The sequence below is a fragment of the Peromyscus californicus genome, unplaced genomic scaffold, assembly GCF_007827085.1.
Source record: "Peromyscus californicus insignis strain IS unplaced genomic scaffold, ASM782708v3 Scaffold_10__1_contigs__length_136768540, whole genome shotgun sequence".
In the NCBI taxonomy this organism is placed as follows: Eukaryota; Metazoa; Chordata; class Mammalia; order Rodentia; family Cricetidae; genus Peromyscus; species Peromyscus californicus.
Window position 1 is genome coordinate 132822475 of NW_026294391.1, and position 22539 is coordinate 132845013.

The window sequence follows — 22539 nt, forward strand, 5'->3', positions numbered from 1 at the left end:
GTTTTAACAAGTTTTTCTAAAAATTTTTATCTTGGCATTCACATTAACCAACTTTTTAAAAGATAAAACAGAAATGATCAAATAATATTTTGAATTAATGTTATACACATCCCAACTACATTCATTATCCTTTCACTTAATTGTTCCATTTTCACACTGTCAATTATATTATCAAACAGAGATCAAATTCCCTCCATTGTAAAAATGTTTCCCATTTTTTTTAATGTGGGAAAAAAAACTTTCCTACATCTAATTCCTCAGTTTAAGAAATCCCAATTGACTCACCAAATCTGCTGACAATGATGATTCAGATGATGGTATGGCAGCAGCCCAAGGAGGGGGCCCAGAGAAAGCCAAAGGGAAGAAACTAGAGAGCCAGCTCTTTGTACAGAGGAACGTGTGAAAGCAGCTAATTCTGGCATGTTTGGAGCCTGGGCCTGGCAAGTTTGCTGCAGAGAGGCTGCAACAGAAACTTAGCCAGTGGGGTAGTGACTCCAGGCTAGGTGGCATGGAAATTCAAGCTGAGTGCAGCTTGGGCCTGAGCCAGGGACTACAAGGCCACAGGCAAGCAGCTTTTACATGAATTCATGCCCTACAAGTTGGATGAAAGATGTTGTTTGAATCTTAGATGGTCTTATGATTAAAAAAAAAAGCTAGATATCAGAGTGAAAGCTGAAAGATCAGAGAAGCAGAATAGCCAGCCACTAGTTCTTACCTCTATGAAATCCTCAGCCTAAAGAGAGTGAGTTCCTGTTTCCTCATGTCTTATATACCTTTCTCTGCCCTGTCATATTACTTCCTGGAATTAAAGGTGTGTGTGCTTCCCAAGCAAAGGCATGAGATCTCAAGTGCTGGGATTAAAGGTGTGAAGCACCACTGCCTAGTTCTGTTTCTCTCCTATACTGGATCAATCTCATGTAGCCCAGTGTGGCCTTGAACTTACAGAGATTCAGACGGAGCTCTGCCTCCCAAGTGATAGGATAAAGGGTGTGTGCCACCACTGCCTGACCTCTATGTGTAATCTAGTGGCTGGCTCTGTCCTCTAATCCTCAGGAAAGTTTATTAGGGTACACAATATATCACCACAACTTGGGAGGCAGAGAAGGGAAGATCTCTGTGAGTTCGAGGCCAGGCTGGTCTACAAAATGAGTTCCATGACATCCAGGGCTGTTACACAGAGAAACCCTGTCTAGAAAAACCAAAAGAAGAAGAAGAAGAAGGAGAAGGAGAAGGAGAAGGAGAAGGAGAAGGAGAAGGAGAAGGAGAAGGAGAAGGAGAAGGAGAAAAGAGTCCACCTGTCACTTCTATTGTAAGATATAACCAGATCCATTTGGCAAAAGAAAAACATAAAAAGCATCCAAATGTGAAAGAAGGAACTCACATTATCTCTATTTTCAGACAACAGGCTATTATATACAGAAAATCTTCAAGACTCCACCAACCAACTACTAAAATTTACAAAAGAATTCATTAAATTTGTAGGATACAAAATAAATGTAGAAAAAGCAGTATTTTCATGCCTTAATAAACTCCTTGAAACTGAAAACACAAAAGTACCTCATTCCCAATTGTTACAATGTAATAAAATATGTGGGAATACATTTAATCAAGGAAGTGGATGATATACACACTGTGCTGGCTATTCATGGTTGTCAACTAGACAACATCTGGAACTGCTAAAATCCAAAAAATGTCTGGGCATACTTGTTAAGGGACTTCTTGCTTAATTGTATCATCTGAAGTATGAAGATCCATTTGTAACCCAGATCTTTGAGACGGGGAAGCACACCTTTAATACAAATCTTTTGAGGTAGGAAGACCCACCTCTAATCATAGAGCCATTCCTTCTGCTGGAAGCCTATATAGGGACATGGAAGAATGAAGTTTTTGCTCTTTCCCTGCTTTCTCACACCTCATTAGCAATTCCATTCCTTCATTGGCATTAAAGCCTACTTTTTAGGGATTCCAGTATATACTGAAGACCAGCTGAGATATCCAGCCTTGTCGACTTAACAATTAATGGATCCTTGGGCCTGCCATACATAGTCATTATTGAACTAGCTGGACTACAGCTTGTAAGTCATTTAATACATACATTAATATATTAAATACATTTAATATATTTTAATATATATATATATGAGTGAGAGAGATAGAGACAGAGAAAGACAGAGAGAGATTTATTCATTCTATAAGTTCTGTTGCTTTAGAGAATTCCAACTAATATACATACTAAAAACTATAGAACAGCAATGAAAGAGATTGAAAAAGGTAAGAATAATTGAAAATATATCCACTATTCATAGATTGGGAGAATTAATAAGACTAAAATTACTACTCAGAATAATTAATATTGCAAAAAATGCTATTCAAAATGACCTATATATTCAGCAAAAGCTTTTTCAAAACACCAATAACATTTTTTCACCAACAGTCATAAAATTCAAATTAGTATTATTATCTTGAATAGCACAAACAGCAGAGCTAGAGACATTATACTATGTAGCTTCAAATATACCACAAACATTTGCTAATAAAAGAGCATGGTACTCACTTAAAAATAGATGCATAGACAAATGGTACAAAATAGAGAGCACAGAAATAAATTCATATATTCATGGTCAATTGATTTTCAAAAAAGATGCCAAGAACATACAAAGGAGAAATGAATGACATTCTCCTTAGCAAATGATAGTATGAAAATTGTACATCCATACACAGAAAAATGAAACAAGATTCTTATCTCATACAACTTACAAACATAAAGTCAAATCTAATTAAAACCTTAAGCACACTACTTAAAACTATGGCTACAGGAAGAAAACATAGAGGAAAGTTTCATGGCACTATTCTGTACAATGAATATTTGGACATAGCTTCAAAAGCACAGGTAGAAAACAAAAACAGATTAATTGGCTTACAATAAATTAAAAAGTTACTGCACAGTAAAGGAAACAATCAACACAATAAAGAGAGAGCATATAAAATGGGAGAAACTATCTAGAAACATACATCTCACAATGGATTAATATCCAAAAATATAATGAACCAAGACAACTCAATAGCAAGAAAACATAATCTACTAAAGAGCAATAGATCCAAATACAAAATTCTCAAAAAAATGGACAACCAGTGTAGGAGAAGCTGTTCAATATCACTAATCAAGGGCATGCAAGTTAATACCACAATAGGAATGGAGGGATGGCTTCAATACAAGCCTGACAACCTGAGTTCAATCACTGGGACCCATAGGTTTGAAGGAGGAACCAACTGAGAGTTGTCCTTTGAATTCCACATGCAAACTGTGGCACATGTGCTTCTCTTGTGCACTTTTCTCTCTCTGCACATGCACACATGTGGGCATGTATACACACACACACATGCACACATGCATACAAACAACTTTAAATAGTAAATAAAACATCAAAACCATACTGTAAAGAATAACCCGTTAATAATACATCTCAAATTTGAAAGTTGCCAAGTAGAATCAGTGCTACCACCATAAAATAAGTGTGATAAGACATTTGATAATTAGCTTGATTTGGCCAATTCTCACTGTATACCTACATAAAAATATGATTTTATATGCCACAGATGCAATTAAGTTTTATTTGTCAATTTACAAAATCAGACCTCTAGTCTTCAAACCCAGTTCTGCCAGCTAGAAGGCATGCTAGGCCCCATTTTTCACTAGCACATTTACAGATGCTAGTTAAAGCTCTAAGACTGGATTTTAGTAGGAAGAAAAACCATAGATTCAGAAGAATTTGGATTTAAAGATGAAGATTCACCCCACTGGCTTAATGTATTTCTACAAACTCAAGATATGAGTGATATTAAACACTTCAACCATTCCCTACAGCCTGAGGAAGCTGATACATCAGACAGAAAACATATGTATCAGAATCTCAAAGTGAAAAGGAGAATAGAGTTGGGTAAGATGAAAGAGATAGAATATGGTAATTTTAGGTGTTTATTCCAGTGGTAATACCAGGCCATATCACTGAGCTAAGAGTCCTTGCTCTTTCCTTAACACCACTAAGTAACTAATTTCTTTTCAATCTCTTATGAATTAATATGAATTGATAACTTGTTTATTTAGTGTCCTGATTGCATCCTCCCTGGAAATACCATTTCAAAATGAATGCAACTATGAAAGATTATTCTTACTATGGTATTTGCTGGATTTTCTTTTACTATACAATTCATGCAAAACCATGTATTTCCCTAGTATTTATCATACTGTGCTTTGTATTTTTTAGGATTTGGGAGTAAATGCATATATCTTGTCTCTTGAACTAGATTGAATACTATGGGTAAACCATTTGATGTTAGTTTGGAATACACTCAAAAGCTTTAACACAGCAAGAAAATAAGCAAGCCTCAAAGCTATAGAATCTAGTTTCAGAGTTCAATATGGTCTCTTCTTGTTCTCTTGAAATTCATATGTTCAAATTTCTCAGGGAGATAGTGTTTAGTTGGGACCTTTCAGGGGTTATTAGGTCATAGGAGCTCTACCCCTCATGAATTGAATTAGAGCCTTTATAAAAGATACCTGAAGGAATTTTGCTAGCAACTGCAGTTATGTACGGACACAGCAAGAAGGCATTATCTTTGAAGTGAATAGCTTAAGTCAGACAATGAATCTGGAGCCTTGATCTGGACTTCTAATTCTCCAGAACACTGAACAATAAATTTGGCTGCCTATAAATTACCCACAGGAACATTTTTGTTCTGGCTGAGCCAATTAAGACCGTGCTCATTTGCTGTTGGCACAAGTACAGGGATCCTCTGGTAGGTGAGGTTCTGGTCCTCGTGTCTTGATAATAACTCTTGCCTTGCTAAGGCATTTGCCCTTTTCAGTACCTCCCTTATACTGCAATCTTTAGTGTTCATTATGCAGAATGTTGTGGAACTGGCCCCAGCGTTTTCATTCATTTAAACTATAGAATTAATATGAATGCAAATGGATCAACTATATCATAGCTGCTACAGGAAAAACATTTAAATGATTCCTAGAATTTTGCTAAATGGAGACACAAACTAAGGGAAACCCTAGAGAAAACAGAAGTATAAAATGTCTTGGGATGACAAGTTCAAAAGACTAATGAATGTTGAATACATATGTATGACCTGGCTGTTTGACCAAGAGAAAGCTCTGCTCAGAGTAATAAACACAAGGAGTTCCCAGTTTAAACTCCACAGGATAACAGGGTCTTTGGAGTGCAGTGTCAGCCCCACTGTAGACAATCTGTCAACTAGGCCTTTTGGAAATGGAACAATTTGCTCTGTGCTTAGAGGGACATTATTTCTAAAATCTAAAGGATGGGCAACACTGTCTAGGAAAGAGTTGCCAGGCAGACTATTTCTGTAATTGTGGAGTGAAGGACAGAATCTGGAATTTATGGTGAAAAAGAAATGATAGTAAATGACTAATAGCCATTATCAGTACAGGATGAATCACTTGAAATATGCTCTCCCAAACACCCAAACCAAGCTACATAAGTTACCAGAATCCCAGTTGTCTGCATACTAACCATTAAATCTTCAAGCTAGAGACAGGAGAGTCATTGCATAGGCAGGAAGGCCATCACCTTATCACTGGTTGTAGCCTTCAGAGGGAACACGTGAGACCAACAATTACCTTAGAGGTGTAACTCCATCCTCATTTTCTGACGTTCTTACTTTAACTCTCCATTCAACAGCAAATACTTGAGACTTCACAGAAGAATCTGCATCAAGATTGTTCTCTGCCTGGATGCCTGTTCTTTCTATGCACAACAAATCTCCTTCTAATCTATGCTTGAATACTACCTATGCCATGATGCTTTGTTAATATAATATGGACATCATGATTTCCTCCATCTCCCAGAAATGTCAGAGCACTTTGTACAAATATCATAACCCTTAACATAAAGGTTTCTAAGTGTCTGGGTGCCTGGCTTCTGACAGAGGATTTCTGTTTGTTATGGTAACCTATATCTAGGATACTAGTTGACACATAGCCAACCATTGCTACATGCTTCTTAATGTATGGGTGCACTCAGCACACAGCGTCATTTGTGACTAACTGAGAATTCTCCTATTTATTTATTCTATCTTGCCTCATTCTAAGCCTCCTCAAATCTTCAAATGAGACATTATCTCTTCTACGTTCTTGCTGCTGTTTATTAGAGTAAAGCTCACTAAATGTGGTTCAGAGCATAAGGAACTGCAGGTAGAGTCTCCTAGAGCAAAAGCCATTACAAAAATGACTGTGTGAAAGAAAGCTACCAATGCTTGGCTGCCCTGATTACATTAAATGCTATACTATTAAAAATCTTACCCAAATGCTTTCCCTTGTTTCTGGTCATTTCAGAGGCATTCTCTATAATGATAACTCAAGGGCAATGTATTAGCATCTAAACTAGGAAGAGAGGAGCATTGCTATTAAAGTTTAGGGGAGAAAGTTCCTGACACCTTTCAGTTTTTAACATTCAAATAATCTATATTTAACACATCCCAAGTACATTAGCAAAACTGACTCAATCATACAATCAAAGAATGAAAGAAGGAATCATAATCTCATCATGACAGATATCATCTCTCAGTTGGTTCAAAATATCACTTTCCTCTTGATGACACCACGGAGACAGCGGTGACTTTTTCCTTTGTTTTTCAGATAATTATAGGACACTATTGCTGCATAGCGCAACATATAAAAGACACTTTGTACAATATATTCTATTTTACAAACCCCCACTATGTGAAAGCTCTCCTGGTTTCCAGACTTGCACTTCCCAATGCAGCTCATCATGTCCAGCTCATATTCATTACTTAAAAGTAGTCCTCAAGCATCATTATATTTCAAGAAGTGGTGCATCTTCTTGATAGTGTGAGAAAGAAAATCTGCTTTAACTGTGAACTAGGTTTCTGTATAGCTCTTCTTTTAGGGTTCTACCTTTGGTCTAATGAAATTCCAGTTTCTTTATTCTAAGTTTGATGGTATCAACAACAAAATGAAAACCTCCAGAGAGAGTGGCCACATGCCAGAACGTATCACACAGTTTTTACACCTTATCACATTTACTATTGGCAGTGGCTTTAAAGGCCAGATATCACTATACTTCATGTCATTTAACAGAGACTGGTCTGGGAACTACCTTACTGTGCAATATATTTCCTTAATCAAAATCATGATGCTGCACTATGACTCAGCACTAAATGTACATGATGATTGCTATGAGATAGTGAGACATTTATGTATAAAGCATCTAGTACAGTGTCTGTCATATTGAAAATCCTCAAGAAGTATAAAATGTATAGCCTTCCCATCTTGTTAGCTAAATATTGAATTCTTCTCTAATATTTAGAGAGTTTGTTTTTGTTATTCTTATTAGAAGAACTGCAATCTATTCAGTGTCCAGGAAAATATATCACATACATTCTTAATGTTCCTTTTCAATACTGTACTTGGCATCTAAGTTCTATAGAAAATCTCCTTCATTCTTGTTTGTTTTACTACTCTGAATACCCCTACCTTTGTTCAGGGCCTTGTCATTCCCTGGACCATGAATACTCCACTAACCAGTATCCTCATTGCCAATTGATCCTTGAAGAATACAACCAGATGTTTTAATTTTAAAACAAATCTAGAATTCCTTTTGTACACAGTAGTATTTCTTTCCCTAGCTTGACTTGCTAGTAAGACATATACAGATAACCCTTTCCAACAAAAAAGGCTACTAGAAATGAGTATGCTCTCAAAGCCTAACTAACCCACAGTCACTTCCCACATACCAATATTTATTCTTCCTCTTTGACTCACTTCATACAAACAAGCTAGTGCTGGTGGAAATTATGTGTTTAATATGGTAGAGTCACAAGATGAGTGGACCTTGAGTCCTTGAACACATCACTTCCAAATGGGCCTGCTGTCAATGAAGAATATCTGCTTTAAACTTGAAAGAAGAAGAAATACATTTTCATCCCATTGATCACGTTTGAACTTTCACACATTTTTGGGTTTAGCCACTTGTGTTAGCACAAAGAATCTCATCATGTCACTCACATTTGTTTTCTTTTTATTTTTTTATTCTTTTATTTTTATTTTACGTGTACAGGTGTTTTGCCTGCATATATATCTATTTACTACATGCATGCCAGGTGTCCAGGGAGGCTAGAAGAGGATATCAGATCCCATGGGACTAGAGTTACAAATGGTTCTGAGCAGCATGTGGCTATTGGGAATTGATTTTAGGTCTTCTGGAAGAACAGCAAGTGCTCTTAGCTTCTGAGCCAGCTCTTTGGCCATATTATTAAAACAAACAAACAACAGCTTCACTGTGTCACCAAGGCTGGCCTTGAAGTTCTAATGCCCAAGTGCTGGAATTACAGGAATGTGTGGTCATGTGTAGTACATCACTTACAAAAAAAACTTTCCCATAATTATAGGACAAAGGTATTCTGTATCTCATACAGAAATCTTTTCAAATAGTAACATCATTTGGCTATATTTCTCTCTACCCTTTCTTTTTATTTATTTATTTATTTTTTGAAATTAAAATATAACTACATTGTTTTCCTTATTCCTTTTCCTCTCTCTAACCTCTACCCTTTTCTGTTACTGTTATTATCCAAAAGCACATTTCTCTTCAGCACTCAATGGGAATTTTAACATTTGGATAATTTTTCACATTTTTTTCTTTTTCTATTAAATTTCTTCATTTATTTTATATATCAACCATAGTTTCTCTACCCCCTTTCTTCTCCTCCCATCCCTCTTCCTCCCATCTATCCCCCCAACCACTACTCCTCAGTTCAGAAAGGGGCAGGCCTCCCATGGGAGTCAACAAAGCATGGTATATCATGTTGAGGTAGGACCAAGCTCCTCCCCGCCTCTGCATCAAGGCTGAAGGAGGCATCTCTGCATGGAGGATGAGTACCAAAAAGTCAGCTCACGAGCCAGGGACAGATCCTGATCACACTGTTAGAGACCCCACAAACAGACGAAGCTACACAACTGTCATCCACATGCAGAGGGCCTAGGTTAGTCCCCTGCAAGCTCCTTAGCTGCTAATATTTGTATTTTCCTAAGATACTTCTTTGGTTATAAAACCATACAAGCCTCTGACCAGGCATCAAGTACTGTGAGTGCTACTTCTAGAACATGCTACATCAAAATTTTATTTGCTGGAATAAAAGTACCTTGAAGCCGTATAGACCTGTATATAACAAATAACGGCAACATCTTGGGAAACCCATTTGTATTTTTTAAGTTTCATCTTCTATATCAATTCAATAAGCATAATAAATATCTATAAGCATATATATTGAATAGTTACTGCTAAGATTTAAGATAATATAAATAAATACATGACACATAGTAGGCATTCAGTACTCAGCAGTTTTCAGCAGTTATCTGTTATTAGATGAGTACTACAGTAGCTTCCTTCTTAAGCACTTTCTTCATAATCTTTTCCTCCCTTCAATCTGCCTTGTTCATGCTCTCAGGGTATTCTATCTAAAGTGTAAATCTGTTTGATTTCTTCTTCTAAACTCTGCTTTTCCATGAATTACCATCATTGTTCTGTCAATATATCTTGTAGGTGTCTTTCCCCAAGCCAGACCACTTACCTAACTGTTCTCTGGTCCTATTACACTAATATTCAGTATATTATCACTAACTCACCCCCTTATGTCACAGGCCTATATGCCTACTACACCCTTTCTATACTATTTTTTCCTTGTCTCTGGATATAATTAACTTTTATACATCTCTTAGATCTAAGTTTAAAAGTGGTTTCTCACAATGATACATGCCTTTCATCACTAGGAAGGCAGAGGTCAGTGTAGCACTTGGAGTTCAAGGCCAGTTTGATCTACATAGTGAGCTCCAGACCACCTAGTGAGAAGTTATATCAAAAGAAAATGCAATTTCACACAGGATTTACCTTAGATGTGCCAATAGGCTAATTTTATTGTCCCTGCTACATTCTTACTATGATGGAATTTTATGTTGTCTTAACACAAGGTAGAGTCTTTGGGGAAGAGGGAACTCAATTGAGAAAATATCCCCACCAGATTGGTCTGTGGTCAAGCCTGTGGTATATTTTCTTAATTAATGATTGGTGTCAGAGGGTCCAGCCAATTTTGACTGGTGTCACACCAAGGCAGGTGGCCCTGACATGAATAAGGAATCAGGCTGCCCAAGTCATGGAGAGCAAGCCAGTAAGCAGCATTCTTTCATGGCTTCTGCATCACGTTTTTGTTTATTGTTTGTTTTTTGATGCTTGGGTATTATTTTATTTTCTGCTTATCCTATGATTCCATGATATTTTGTGCATCTCTCTGTGAAGGGGTTTTGTATTATTAACTACAATACTATAAAGTTTTTTTTTTCTAAATTATGTGCATTGGTATTTTGCCTGCATGTATGTCTGTATGAGGGTGTTGGGTACCCTGGAAGTAGAGCTACAGACAGTTGTGTGTAGCATGAAACTTAGACAGTCATATTAATAAAAACAAACCCAGGGCCTGGTATTGGATTAAAGCTGGAAGATCAGAGAAGCAGAACAAACCACAGCCACCTCACCTTGCCAGTTCCTCAGCTGATCCTGTTTCCTCAGACTGGATGCCTCTCAGCTGAACTGTGCTGCTAAAAAGCCTAAAAGCTTAACCAGTTCTAGTTCCTGGTCCTCACACCTTATATACCTTTCTGCTTTCTGCCATCATCTCCTGGGATTAAAGGCATGAGTCACTATGCCTGGCTGTTTCCAGTGTGGCTTTAAACTCACAGAAATCCAGATCTCACAGAGATCCTTCTGGATCTCTGCCTCCAGAAGGCTAGGATTAAAGGTGTGAGTGCCACCATTTTCTAGCCTTTGTATCTAGTGGCTGTTCCATTCTCTGACCCCAGATAAGTTTATTAGGGTACACAATATTTTGGGGAACACAATATCACCACATTTCCCCTTTTTTGTCTAAAATTTTAAAAAGCTTATAACTAATACAAGAAAATTATATCCAATAAGTATATACAATATATACAGTCAAGAATTACATTAATGATGTCTAGTCCATTAACATTTGACAGATTCAGACGAAAAACTCCATTAATATATAACAATGTCCAGTCCAGTAACATTTGATAAACTCAGACGAAAAGTTTTCATTACTTATCCTATTTAAAACATGTAGTTCCTTTTTAAAAGTAGATTCAATAATTGATGTTTTTATCTTATTATAACCATATTCTCTTTTTTCTTTTCATAATAGATTCAATAATCTACCTTTTGTCATTTTTATATCTTCCCCTTTTTCTTTTTAGAGTAGATTCAATGATCTACCCATTTATCCTATTATTTCTTTATCTTTTTTCTCAGAGTAGATTCAATGATCTCCCTCAGTTGTGAGCTGCCATGTGTGCACTGGGAATTGAACCTGGGTCCTCTGGAAGGAAAGTCAGTGCTCTTAAGCAGTGAGCCATCTCTCCAGTCCATACAATACTATGAAACCTTTGTGAGTTAAGAGGTGTCTTACTTATCTCTGTAGCTTGGTACATCTCAGAGTCTTACACATCTTAAGTTCTTATAAATATGTTGTTAGTCAGATGATTCAATGGATTAAAATCTAGTTAAATTTTATGAGTACTTTCCATCTTATTAAAAACCTCAAGAGGATTTTTACTATATTACTAACTTCAGGTATGATGAACATTACATATTTATCCTCTGTTTCATCAGTAAGTATTATATCATCAATGAAGGGGTTCACTACATACTCTATCTTGGGTAGTTTAGAATAGTTCATAAATGTGTATATCATGTTGAGCTAGTTCTGTGAAACTTCTGTGTTCTTCCAGTTTTAATATTGGTGCTGCTGAGGTAAGCGGTGGGCTTAGCCTACATTTCATCATCATCCTGAAGTTCCAAGATGAGGTAAGGCAAAAGTTCCATAACTGTCCCAATTTTATACTCATGAAAGACCTGGTTCAATTTTTCCAAGTAGCTAGCATTGAAAGTTTTCCAATGGAATCCAGAATCAAACTAATGAACATTACAATAATAATAACAGTGCTACAGAATGAGTCTTTCTGGGAAATTCTAAATGGTCTGTGGGCCTTATCTAATTCCTGCTTTCCATGTTGCTGTAAGGCAGGCAGCAGCTAGTGTTATTAAATGAAGAACTGAAGAAAGGAAACAGCTTGTGACTGTGAAGGTCACTAGATGAATCACTTGAAGAGCCATAAAAGAGCCAAGATTTTATCTTGGAGTTTTGAGTCTCTGCCCACCTTCCTGTCCACCTTCTGGAATCTAAGGTGTACTCTCTGCCATGCTAGGAAAATAATGGTTTCATCAACCTTCTGTACTTCTGTTCTATCTGGATACTATATTTCAAAATAAGCATAAAGGACTCAACTGGAATAAGAGGTAAGTCTTTATCCTCATACCCTAACACCCTAACTCCTAGGCTTTGGGCCCAGGGGCACAACCCTGTGCCCCTATACCCTCACACATTGAAGTTCCAGTTTAAGGCCAGTTGACAGACAGACCTCCTGCACACAGGTCAGACTATTCCCATCCCCCTTCAGACCCTGTAACCCAAGCCACAAAACCCCCAAATCCCACCCACCCTCTGAGACTGCAACTGTTCCCTGAGACAGAGCCTACCAACACCCCACTGGAATAAGAGGTGAGTCTTTATGCTCATACCCGAACACCCCAGCCCCTAGGCTTTGGGCCCAGGGGCACAACCCTGCGCCCCTACACCCTCACACATTGAACTTCCAGTTTCAGGCCGGTTGGCAGACAGACCTCCTGTACACAGGTCAAACTACTCCCATCCCCCATCAGACCCTGTAACCCAAGCCCCACCTCCCCCAAATCCCACCCACCCTCCCAGACTGCAACTGTTCCCTGAGATAGAGCCTGCCAGCACCCAAATGGACTAAGAGGCCAGTTGACAGGCAGACATCCTGCAGACAGGTAAGACTACCACCATCTACCACACGGTAAGACTGCAGCTACTCCCTGAGACAGAGCCCACTATCACCAGTTGGACTAAGAGCTGATCCCTGAGACAAAAAGTCCATCAGCATCGACTAGACCAAGAGCTCCCACTGGATCAAGAGTATCAATCAGACCAAGAGAGGCTCCCTCAGACACAGACATGGCTTGCACCAAGTGGAAAAAGAGATGGGTAGATGCTAGTGCAAAAATACAGTCAACAACATAAAAACCAATATGACTCCATCAGAACCTACATCAGCAAGACATGAACATCCCAACACAGAAGAAATGGAAGGTATCTACCATAAAAATGACTTTAAAAAGATACTAGAGATCTTAAAGAGGAAAAGAAAAATTCCCTTAAAGAAATCGAGGAAAAGTCAAACAAAAAATGTGAAGAAATCAGTAAATCCCTTAAAAGCCAAGAGAAAGCAATTAAACAAATGAGGGAAACAGTTCAAGATTTCAAAATAGAAATGGAGTCAATAAAGAAGACACAAACTGAGGTAATACTAGAAGTGGAAAATCTGAGTAAACGAACAGGAACTACAGATGCAAGTATAACCAACAGAATGCAAGAGATGGAAGAGTGAATCTCTGGCATTGAAGATACAGTAGAAGAAATAGATTCATCAGTCAAAGAAAACACTAAAGCCAACAAAGTCATGACCCAAAATGTCCAGGAAATTTGGGACTCCATGAAAAGACCAAACCTAAGAATAATAGGGATAGAAGAAGAATACCAACTCAAAGGCACAGAAAATATATTCAACAAAATCATAGAAGAAAACTTTCCCAACCTAAAGAAGGAAATGCCTATAAAGATACATGAAGGTTAAAGAACAGCAAGTAGATTGGATCAAAAAAAAAAAAAAGTCCCCTCGCCACATAATAATCAAACCACTAAACATACAGAATAAAGAAAAAATATTAAGAGCTGTAAAGGGAAAAGGCCAAGTAACATATAAAGGAAGACCCATAAGAATAACACCTGACTTCTCAATGGAGACTATAAAAGCCAGAAGGCCCTGGACAGATGTTATGCAGATACTAAGAAACCATGGATGCCAACCCAGACTATTATACCCAACAAAACTCTCAATCAACATAGACAGAGTAAACACAATATTCCATGATAAAAACAAATGTAAACAATATCTCTCCACAAATCCAGCCCTACAGAAAGCACTTGAAGGAAAAAGCCAACCTAAGGAAGTTAGATACACCCATGAAAACACAGGCAATAGATAGTCCCATACCAACAAATACCAAAGAAGGGAAACATACAACACTACCACCAAAAAAACCCCAGGAATTAACAATAAATGGTCATTAATATAGATCAATATCAATGGTCTCAATTCACCTATAAAAAGACACAGGCTAACAGAATGGATACAAACCAAAACAAGATACATCCATTTGCTGCATACAAGAAACACACCTCAACTTCAAAGACAGACAGCACTTCAGAATAAAAGGCTGGGAAAAGATATTCCAATCAAATGGATTTAAGAAGCAAGCTGGTGTAGCTATCCTAATATCTAATAAAATAGACTTCAAACTAAAATCAATTGAAAGAGATCGGGAAGGACACTACATATTTATCACAGGGAAAATCTGACAAGATGAAGTCTGAATTCTGAATATTTATGCCCCAAATACAAGGGCACTGACATTCATAAAAGAAACATTACTAAAGCTTAAATCGCACATCAAACTCCATACACTAGTAGTGGGAGACTTCAACACCCCACTCTCACCAATGGACAGGTCTGCCAGACAAAAATTAACAGAGAAATAAGGGAACTAACAGACATTATGACTCAAATGGACTTAATAGATATCTACAGAATATTCCACCCTAACACAAAAGAATATACCTTCTTTTCAGCACCCCATGGAACCTTCTCCAAAATCGACCACATGCTTGGACACAAAGCAAATCTCAACAGATACCAAAAAAATTGAAATAACCTTCTGTGTCTTATGTGACCACCATGGCTTAAAGTTGGACTTCAACAACAACAAAAATTACAGAAAGCATACAGTATCATGGAAACTGAATAATGCCCAATTGAATCACCAATGAGTCAAGGAAGAAATAAAGAAAGAAATTAAAGATTTCCTAGAATTCAATGAAAATGAATGTACAACATTCCCAAACTTATGGGACACCATGTAAGCAGTGCTAAGAGGAAAATTCATAGCTCTAAATGCCCATATAAACAAGTTGGAGAAATCTCACACTAGTGACTTAACAGCACAACTGAAAGCTCTAGAACAAGAAGAAGCAAAGTCACCCAGGAGAAACAGACGCCAGGAAATAATCAAATTGAGGGCTGAAATCAATAAAATAGAAACAAAGAGAACAATACAAAGAATCAATGAAACAAAGAGTTGGTTCTTTGAGAAAATCAACAAGATAGATAAGCCCTTATCCAAATTAACCAAAAATCAGAGAGAGAACATCCTAATTAACAAAATCAGAAATGAAAAGGGGGACATAATAACAGACACTGAGGAATTCCAGAGAATCATTAGGTCATACTTTGAAAACCTGTACTCCACAAAATTGCAAAATCTGAAAGAAATGGATGATTTTCTGGATAAGTACCACATACCTAAGTTAAATCAAGACCAGATAAACTATTTAAATAGACCAATACCCTCTAAAGAAATAGAAACAGTCATTAAAAGTCTTCCAACCAAAAAAAGCCCAGGACCAGATGGTTTCAGTGAAGAATTCTACCAGATTTTCAAAGAAGAGCTAATACCAATACTCTTCAAATTGTTCCACACCATAGAAACAGAAGGAACATTACCAAATTCTTTTTATGAGGCTACAGTTACCCTGATACCCAAACCACACAAAGTTGCAACAATGAAAGAGAACTACAGACCAATCTCCTTCATGAACATTGATGCAAAAATACTCAATAAAATACTGGCAAACAGATTCCAGGAACACATCAAAACAATTATCCACCATGACCAAGTAGGCTTCATCCTAGGGATGCAAGGATGGTTCAACATATGAAAATCTGTCAATGTAATACACCATATAAACAAACTGAAAGAAAAAAAAACACATGATCATCTCACTAGATGCAGAAAAGACATTTGATAAAATCCAACACCCCTTCATGATAAAGGCCTTGGAGAGATCAGGAATACAAGGAACATACCTAAACATAATAAAGGCAATCTACAGCAAGCCAACAGCCAACATCAAATTAAATGGAGAGAAACTCAAAGCAGTTCCACTAAAATCAGGAACAAGGCAAGGCTGTCCACTCTCCCTATACTTATTCAGTATAGAACTTGAAGTTCTAGCTAGAGCAATAAGACAACAAAAGGAGATCAAGGAGATACAAATTGGAAAGGAAGAAGTCAAACTTTCATTATTTGCAGACGATGTGATAGTATACATAAATGAACCAAAAAATTCTACCAGGGAACTCTTACAGCTGATAAACTCCTTAAGTAAAGTGTCAGGATACAAGGTTAACTAAAAATAAATTAGTAGCCCTCCTATATACAAATGAAAAGGGGGCTTAGAAAGAAATCAGAGAAACATCACCCTTTACAATAGCCACAAATAATATAAAATACCTGGGGGTAACACTAACTAAGCAAGTGAAAGATCTGTATGATAAGAACTTTAAGTCTCTGAAGAAAGAAATTGAAGAAGATATCAGAAAATGGAAAGATCTCCCATGCTCATGGATAGGTAGAATCAACATAGTAAAAATGGCAATCTTACAAAAAGCATTCTACAGATTCAATGCAATCCCCATCAAAATCCCAACACAATTCTTCACAGATTTGGAAAGAACAATACTTAACTTTATATGGAAAAACAAAAAACCTAGGATAGCTAATAGAATACTGTATAATAAAGCAACCTCTGGAGGCATCATGATCTCCGACCTCAAGCTTTACTATAGAGCTATAGTAATAAAAACAGCTTGGCACTGGCATAGAAACCAACATGTGGACCAATGGAATCGAATTGAAGACCCTGACATTAATCCACATACCTATGAACATATGATTTTCAACAAAGAAACCAAAACTGTACCATAGAAAAAAGAAAGCATCTTCAAAAAATGGTGCTGGCATAACTGGGTGTCAACATGCAGAAGATTGCAAATAGATCCATATCTGTCACCATGCACAAAACTCAAGTCCAGGTGGATCAAAGACCTCAACATAAGTCCAGTTACACTGAACTTGATAGAAGAAAAAGTAGGAAGTAGTCATAAACGAATTGACACAGGAGAGCACTTCCTGAATATAACACTGGTAGCACAGACACTGAGAGAAACAATCAATCAATGGGACCTCTTGAAACTGAGAAGCTTTTGTAGAGCAAAGGACATGGTCAATAAGACCAAACGACAGCCTACAGAATGGAAAAAGATCTTCACCAACCCCACATCTGACAGAGGGCTGATCTCCAAAATATACAAAGAACTCAAAAAGCTAGACTTCAAAGTACTGAACAATCCAATTAAAAAATGGGCTACAGAGCTTAACAGAGTATTCTCAACAGAAGAATCTCAAATGGCTGAAAGACATTTAAGGAATTGCTCAACATCCTTAGTCATCAGGGAAATGCAAATCAAAACAACTCTGAGATACCATCTTACACCTTTCAGAATGGCGAAGATCAAAAACACTGAAGACAGCTTATGTTGGAGAGGATGTGGAACAAGGGGAACACTCCTCCACTCTTGGTGGGAATGCAAACTTGTACAGCCACTCTGGAAATCAGTATGGAGGTTTCTCAGAAAGTTGGGAATAATTCTTCCTCAAGACCCAGTTATACCACTCTTGTGCATATTCCCAAGGAATGCTCAATCTTACCACAAGGACACATGCTCAACTATGTTCATATTAGCATTATTTATAATAACAAGAACCTGGAAACAACCTAGATTCCCCTCAACTGAAGAATGGATAAAGAAAATGTGGCACATATACACAATGGAGTACTACTCAGCAGTAAAAAACAATGATATCATGAAATTTGCAGGCAAATGGATGGATCTAGAAAATGTTATCTTGAGTGAGGTAACCCAGACTCAGAACGACAAACATAGTATGTACTCACTCATAAGTTGATACTAAATGGGAGGGAAGGGATGGCCAGACTGCAACCCACAACTACAGAGAGGCTAGCTAACAGGAAAAGACCCTAGGAGGGACACATGGATGACCCTGTGAAGGAGAAGTGGATGAGATCTACATGAATGGACTGGGTGTGGGGCGGTGGCAGAGGGCAAGGAGTGGGGGTTGAGAACATAGGGAAATGGGAGAGTCAAGCTGGAACAGGGACAGAGTGGGAGGGCAGGGAGGAAGATACCATGCTAGATGAGGACATCATAGGAATAGGGAGAGGCAGGGTGCTGGGGAGGCTCTCAGGAATCTGAGAGAATGACCCCGCCTTGGTCTGCTGGCAGTGGTCCAGAGGGTGCATGGACCGGTCTACTCTGGTGACCAGCCTAGCAAATAACCTAGCTGTCATCATAGAACCCTTGTCCAGTGACAGATGGAGGCAGATACAGAGATCCACGGCCAGGCACCAGGCTGAATTCTGGGAATCCAATTGATGAGAGAGAGGAGAGATACTGCAGGCGAGGGATGTCAAGATCATGATGGGAGGAAGTGCAGAGATGACCGGCCACACTAGTGAAAACCCATGAAATGTGGACTGGTGGCTGTGGAGCCCCCATGGGACTGGACTAGGCCCTCTGGACACGGAAGACAGTTGTTTAGCTTGAACTATTGCTTTTCTAAGTTTGTGTATTTAGGTGTTCTTGAACACATATGTGCCTCTGTCCAAACATATAAGTCTTTGAAGATATACATATTTATACAATATAAATAACATACTTCTTTGTGTCTCAAAATGTTCATATGTGTAACTATATGGAATATAGAATATGCATGCATTTCTGTACACATGTAAATGTGTTGAAAGAATGTTTATGCACTGATATGTACATATAAATATATATATATACTTGAAATACATACGTATTTGCTTTTCAAAATATATACTATACAAATCTATAAACTTGAAAGAATAGTATGTATATAAAACTATTAAATTCATATATATGTATATATTACTTAGTATATATTAAAATATAAGACACATGTGTCTGTGTGATAAACCAAAGGAATTTTCAGTGTATAACCTAAAACCTCCTACTTTCAATACATGTCCTAGCTCCAAAATACTGAGTGGGAGTTTCCATTCTCTTACCTCATTGTATAGAGGAGGGTCCCATTGTCTACCAGTCTGAGCAGCTTGTTGGGTGTGGTCATATTGTGAGCCACTGATTTCTTGCCATTGTGGAAGAAGGTGTCAGGAGTCCATATCTTACTAGCCAGAAGATTGTTCAGTGGAAGGATCTTCATGGGTCCATCAAATTTCAGTCTTTCATCATGCCATGTTTGTCTAAAAAATACATCAATAGTATATTCCTGGAACAGAGAGAACAAAAGAGAAACAATGTTTCAGTTAGGATAATGATGAGTATCCACAATGCCATTGGCAAATATTAATTGAAATATTACCTGTGATATAGAGAAGAAGTCTATTAGAAGTACTTACTGGTGAGTATGAGGAAATGATAATGACTGAAAATTCTTGCCATGTTAACTAATACATATACAATTGCTGATGATACATAAATCTAATTGTATATCTAACATATTTTATTTGAAAAGCCATTGCCAACACTGCCCTACATACAATATAAGCTGAGCAGAAGACTTTTCTTCTCTGGGCTATGATGTCTCTAGTAAAAAACACTCTTTGTCTTTATTGATGAATGATCTCATATGAACATTAAACACCATTATAACCATAACCATAAAAGCAAACTACATATTTTAATACAAGTTTCATCTGAACTCCAGCTTTTTACATGTGTTCAAGGAATTCAAACAGGTCCTCAAGCATATGAAGTGAGCTCTTCACTTAGTGAGAAATTTCCCCAGCCATTTCTTTTTGTTTTTGTTCTTATACATGAACTCCAAATCTAGAATTCTCTAGGCATACACAACATTACTGGCCAAGTTGGCAGGAAATCTAGAATACTTGGTGTGATACTCCTGAAGGAAGAGTGCCACAGAAGGGATGGGCCCCAAAATATAAGTATGTTATCAACTTTAAATCCTGGCAGAATTATTGGATTACCCATAAATATATGTTCCAGTAAAAAGCAGGTTTTAAAAAATGGAACAGTCCTCCACTAGCTCAAATATGTATGCTAGGTAATGTTTGTGAGTTTGATACTATTTAAACAGAAGACATTTTTCAAGCTATCACAACTCAGCTGGTAAAACTCTAAAATCTTATTAGCTTAATGTGTCACAGCAAAGGTTCAGACCAAGAACATGACCTACAACTGCTGGTCAGCTTCTTAAAGCAAGAGACCCATTGAGAATGTAAATCCTACATCTGATTACAGACTCCAATTAAATCCTTGACTAGTCATTAAATAGGATATCCCTCCCTCAGAGCTCACGGAACCCAGCAAAAGGGAGGTGTAAAGAATGTAAGAGCCAGAGGGGATAGAGGTCACTAGAAAAGCAAAGCTCTCTGAATCAACATGATCAAAACTCATATGAACTCACAGAGACTGAAGCAGCAAGCACTGGGCCTGTATGGGTCTATGTATATATTATGGCTTCCAGTTTCGGGTTTTTATGGGACTCATGAGTGTGTAAATGAGTGAGTTTCTGATTCTAGAGTCTTCCTTTGGGGCTCTTTTTCTTTTGTTGTTTTGACTTGTCCAGCTTCAGTGTGATGGTTTTTATTTTATCTTATTATATTTTATTTTGTGAAAAATGTTTTTAGAAAATTGAAATATTTTTCAAAGAAAATAAGTCACTAGGGTCAAAAAGAAGGAAAAAGTATTCACATACAATGAAAAGGCAATAAGAATAGGTTACAGATATCCATAATATATAAGAACTGAAAATTTCAATAAAGCTAAGCATTGAAAGGCTATTTGAATAAATCATTTTGACTTTTAAAATATATTTCACAGACATTATGTGCTTTGTATTAAATTTTAATCAAACTTTAAAGTCCTGCTTTTTAAAATTATTAAATTAGTTATATTTGATAGATGACTGACAGCTAGAATGCTATATATAGTTCTACTAAATATTTTTAATTCAATTTTGGATTTTGTTTTGAATTCGAAATAAGAGCAAAATTAAACTAAAAAAAGAACTAAAAAGGCACAGAGATATCCTTCAGCTAGCTAGCTTAAAAAACTGAAATAGCAACTACAAGTATATGAAAATCCAATCCACTGACTGCTTCTGATCATACCTTGAATAAACTCTTCCCTGACATACTTTGTTGCCTTCATATTTGAGATATTTTCTGTCAGATAAAGTCTAGATCTTTTCTTCCTTCAGTATCCCATTCACATCCCTGCCTAAGAATGGGAAGATCCTAAAATTTGTTGCCTGAACTGGAATATTTTTTGAGAGAGACCAAAGGCTTTATAAGTAATTAGGACAACGGGTATAAACTGGGACTCTGCCAGTCTATAAACTGGAACTCAACTCCCACATAAAGCCACAATCTTGAAAAGCTCCAACCACAGCAAAAGGGGTGAACTAGATAAAATTTGCAAGAATAAGCCCATAGCATGAAAGTTCAAAAAGGAAGTGGCTAGAGGGAAAGGAAAGACATTTCTGTTGAAATTCAGCCTCATCTAATCTTGGATTGATGTTCAAATGAATGTACATTGTCTGTTTAATCTAGAACTTTCAAATTGAGAAATTAACATAAAAATTGGTCTCAGATGGCAAGAGATAAGGTATCACAAAAACACTCTGGAAAGACAACACTATAAATGAATGCTTGGTGAAAAGAATATTGTAATCCACAATAAAACATCTAAGGAAATGGTCAGTTATCTGATACAGCATATAACCGAATTAGACTGACTCTACAGACTTCATACAATATAATTATCAAATAGATATTAGGAAAGATCTGCTGTTAAATTATAAAGATTTGGGGGTATAGAGAAATTTAAAAAAAAGTTTGAAAAAGGACCTACGTGAAGTGCCATACTATAGAAAAAAATGAGTTACCAGAAAAAAAATCAATACCAGAATTGATATTACCAAAGAGAGATAAATATATGGGGAAAAAACTGCTCAGTTTACATTTCAGACAGATAAACAGGAGAAAATATGAAGATAAATCTTTCCTACCATTTTAACATGAATAAGCAGGAAAGGTTCAGGGGATCTTCTTGAAAATTCTAAACATAAGAGAATGGAGAAAGTGAGGGAGGAACAATTTTCAATATACTAGTGTATGAACTTTCCCAGAACTGTTGAAATAGATGCATCCTTAGGTTCAAGAACCATAATGAGCTGCAAAGTCAATAAATTAAAATAGAGCCAAGCCAACCCAGCACAAAGCAGACTCAAAGAATACCAAAAAGGAGATGAACAAAGAGCTATCAACTTGATTGACATCACACATCTTAAAGGT

At 37.0% G+C, this 22539-nt stretch overlaps 1 protein-coding gene across 2 annotated transcripts in view; it reads right to left on the reverse strand.

Moving 5' to 3' along the window:
• The window catches only part of Gabra3 (gamma-aminobutyric acid type A receptor subunit alpha3), a 318197-nt gene that overhangs the window by 136437 nt on the left and 159221 nt on the right, over window positions 1-22539 (reverse strand). For both annotated transcript variants that reach the window (XM_052741044.1, XM_052741055.1), the window contains exon 5: window positions 19270-19490. In XM_052741044.1, coding sequence (XP_052597004.1) covers window positions 19270-19490 — 221 coding nt within the window. The remainder of the gene's footprint in view (window positions 1-19269; window positions 19491-22539) is intronic.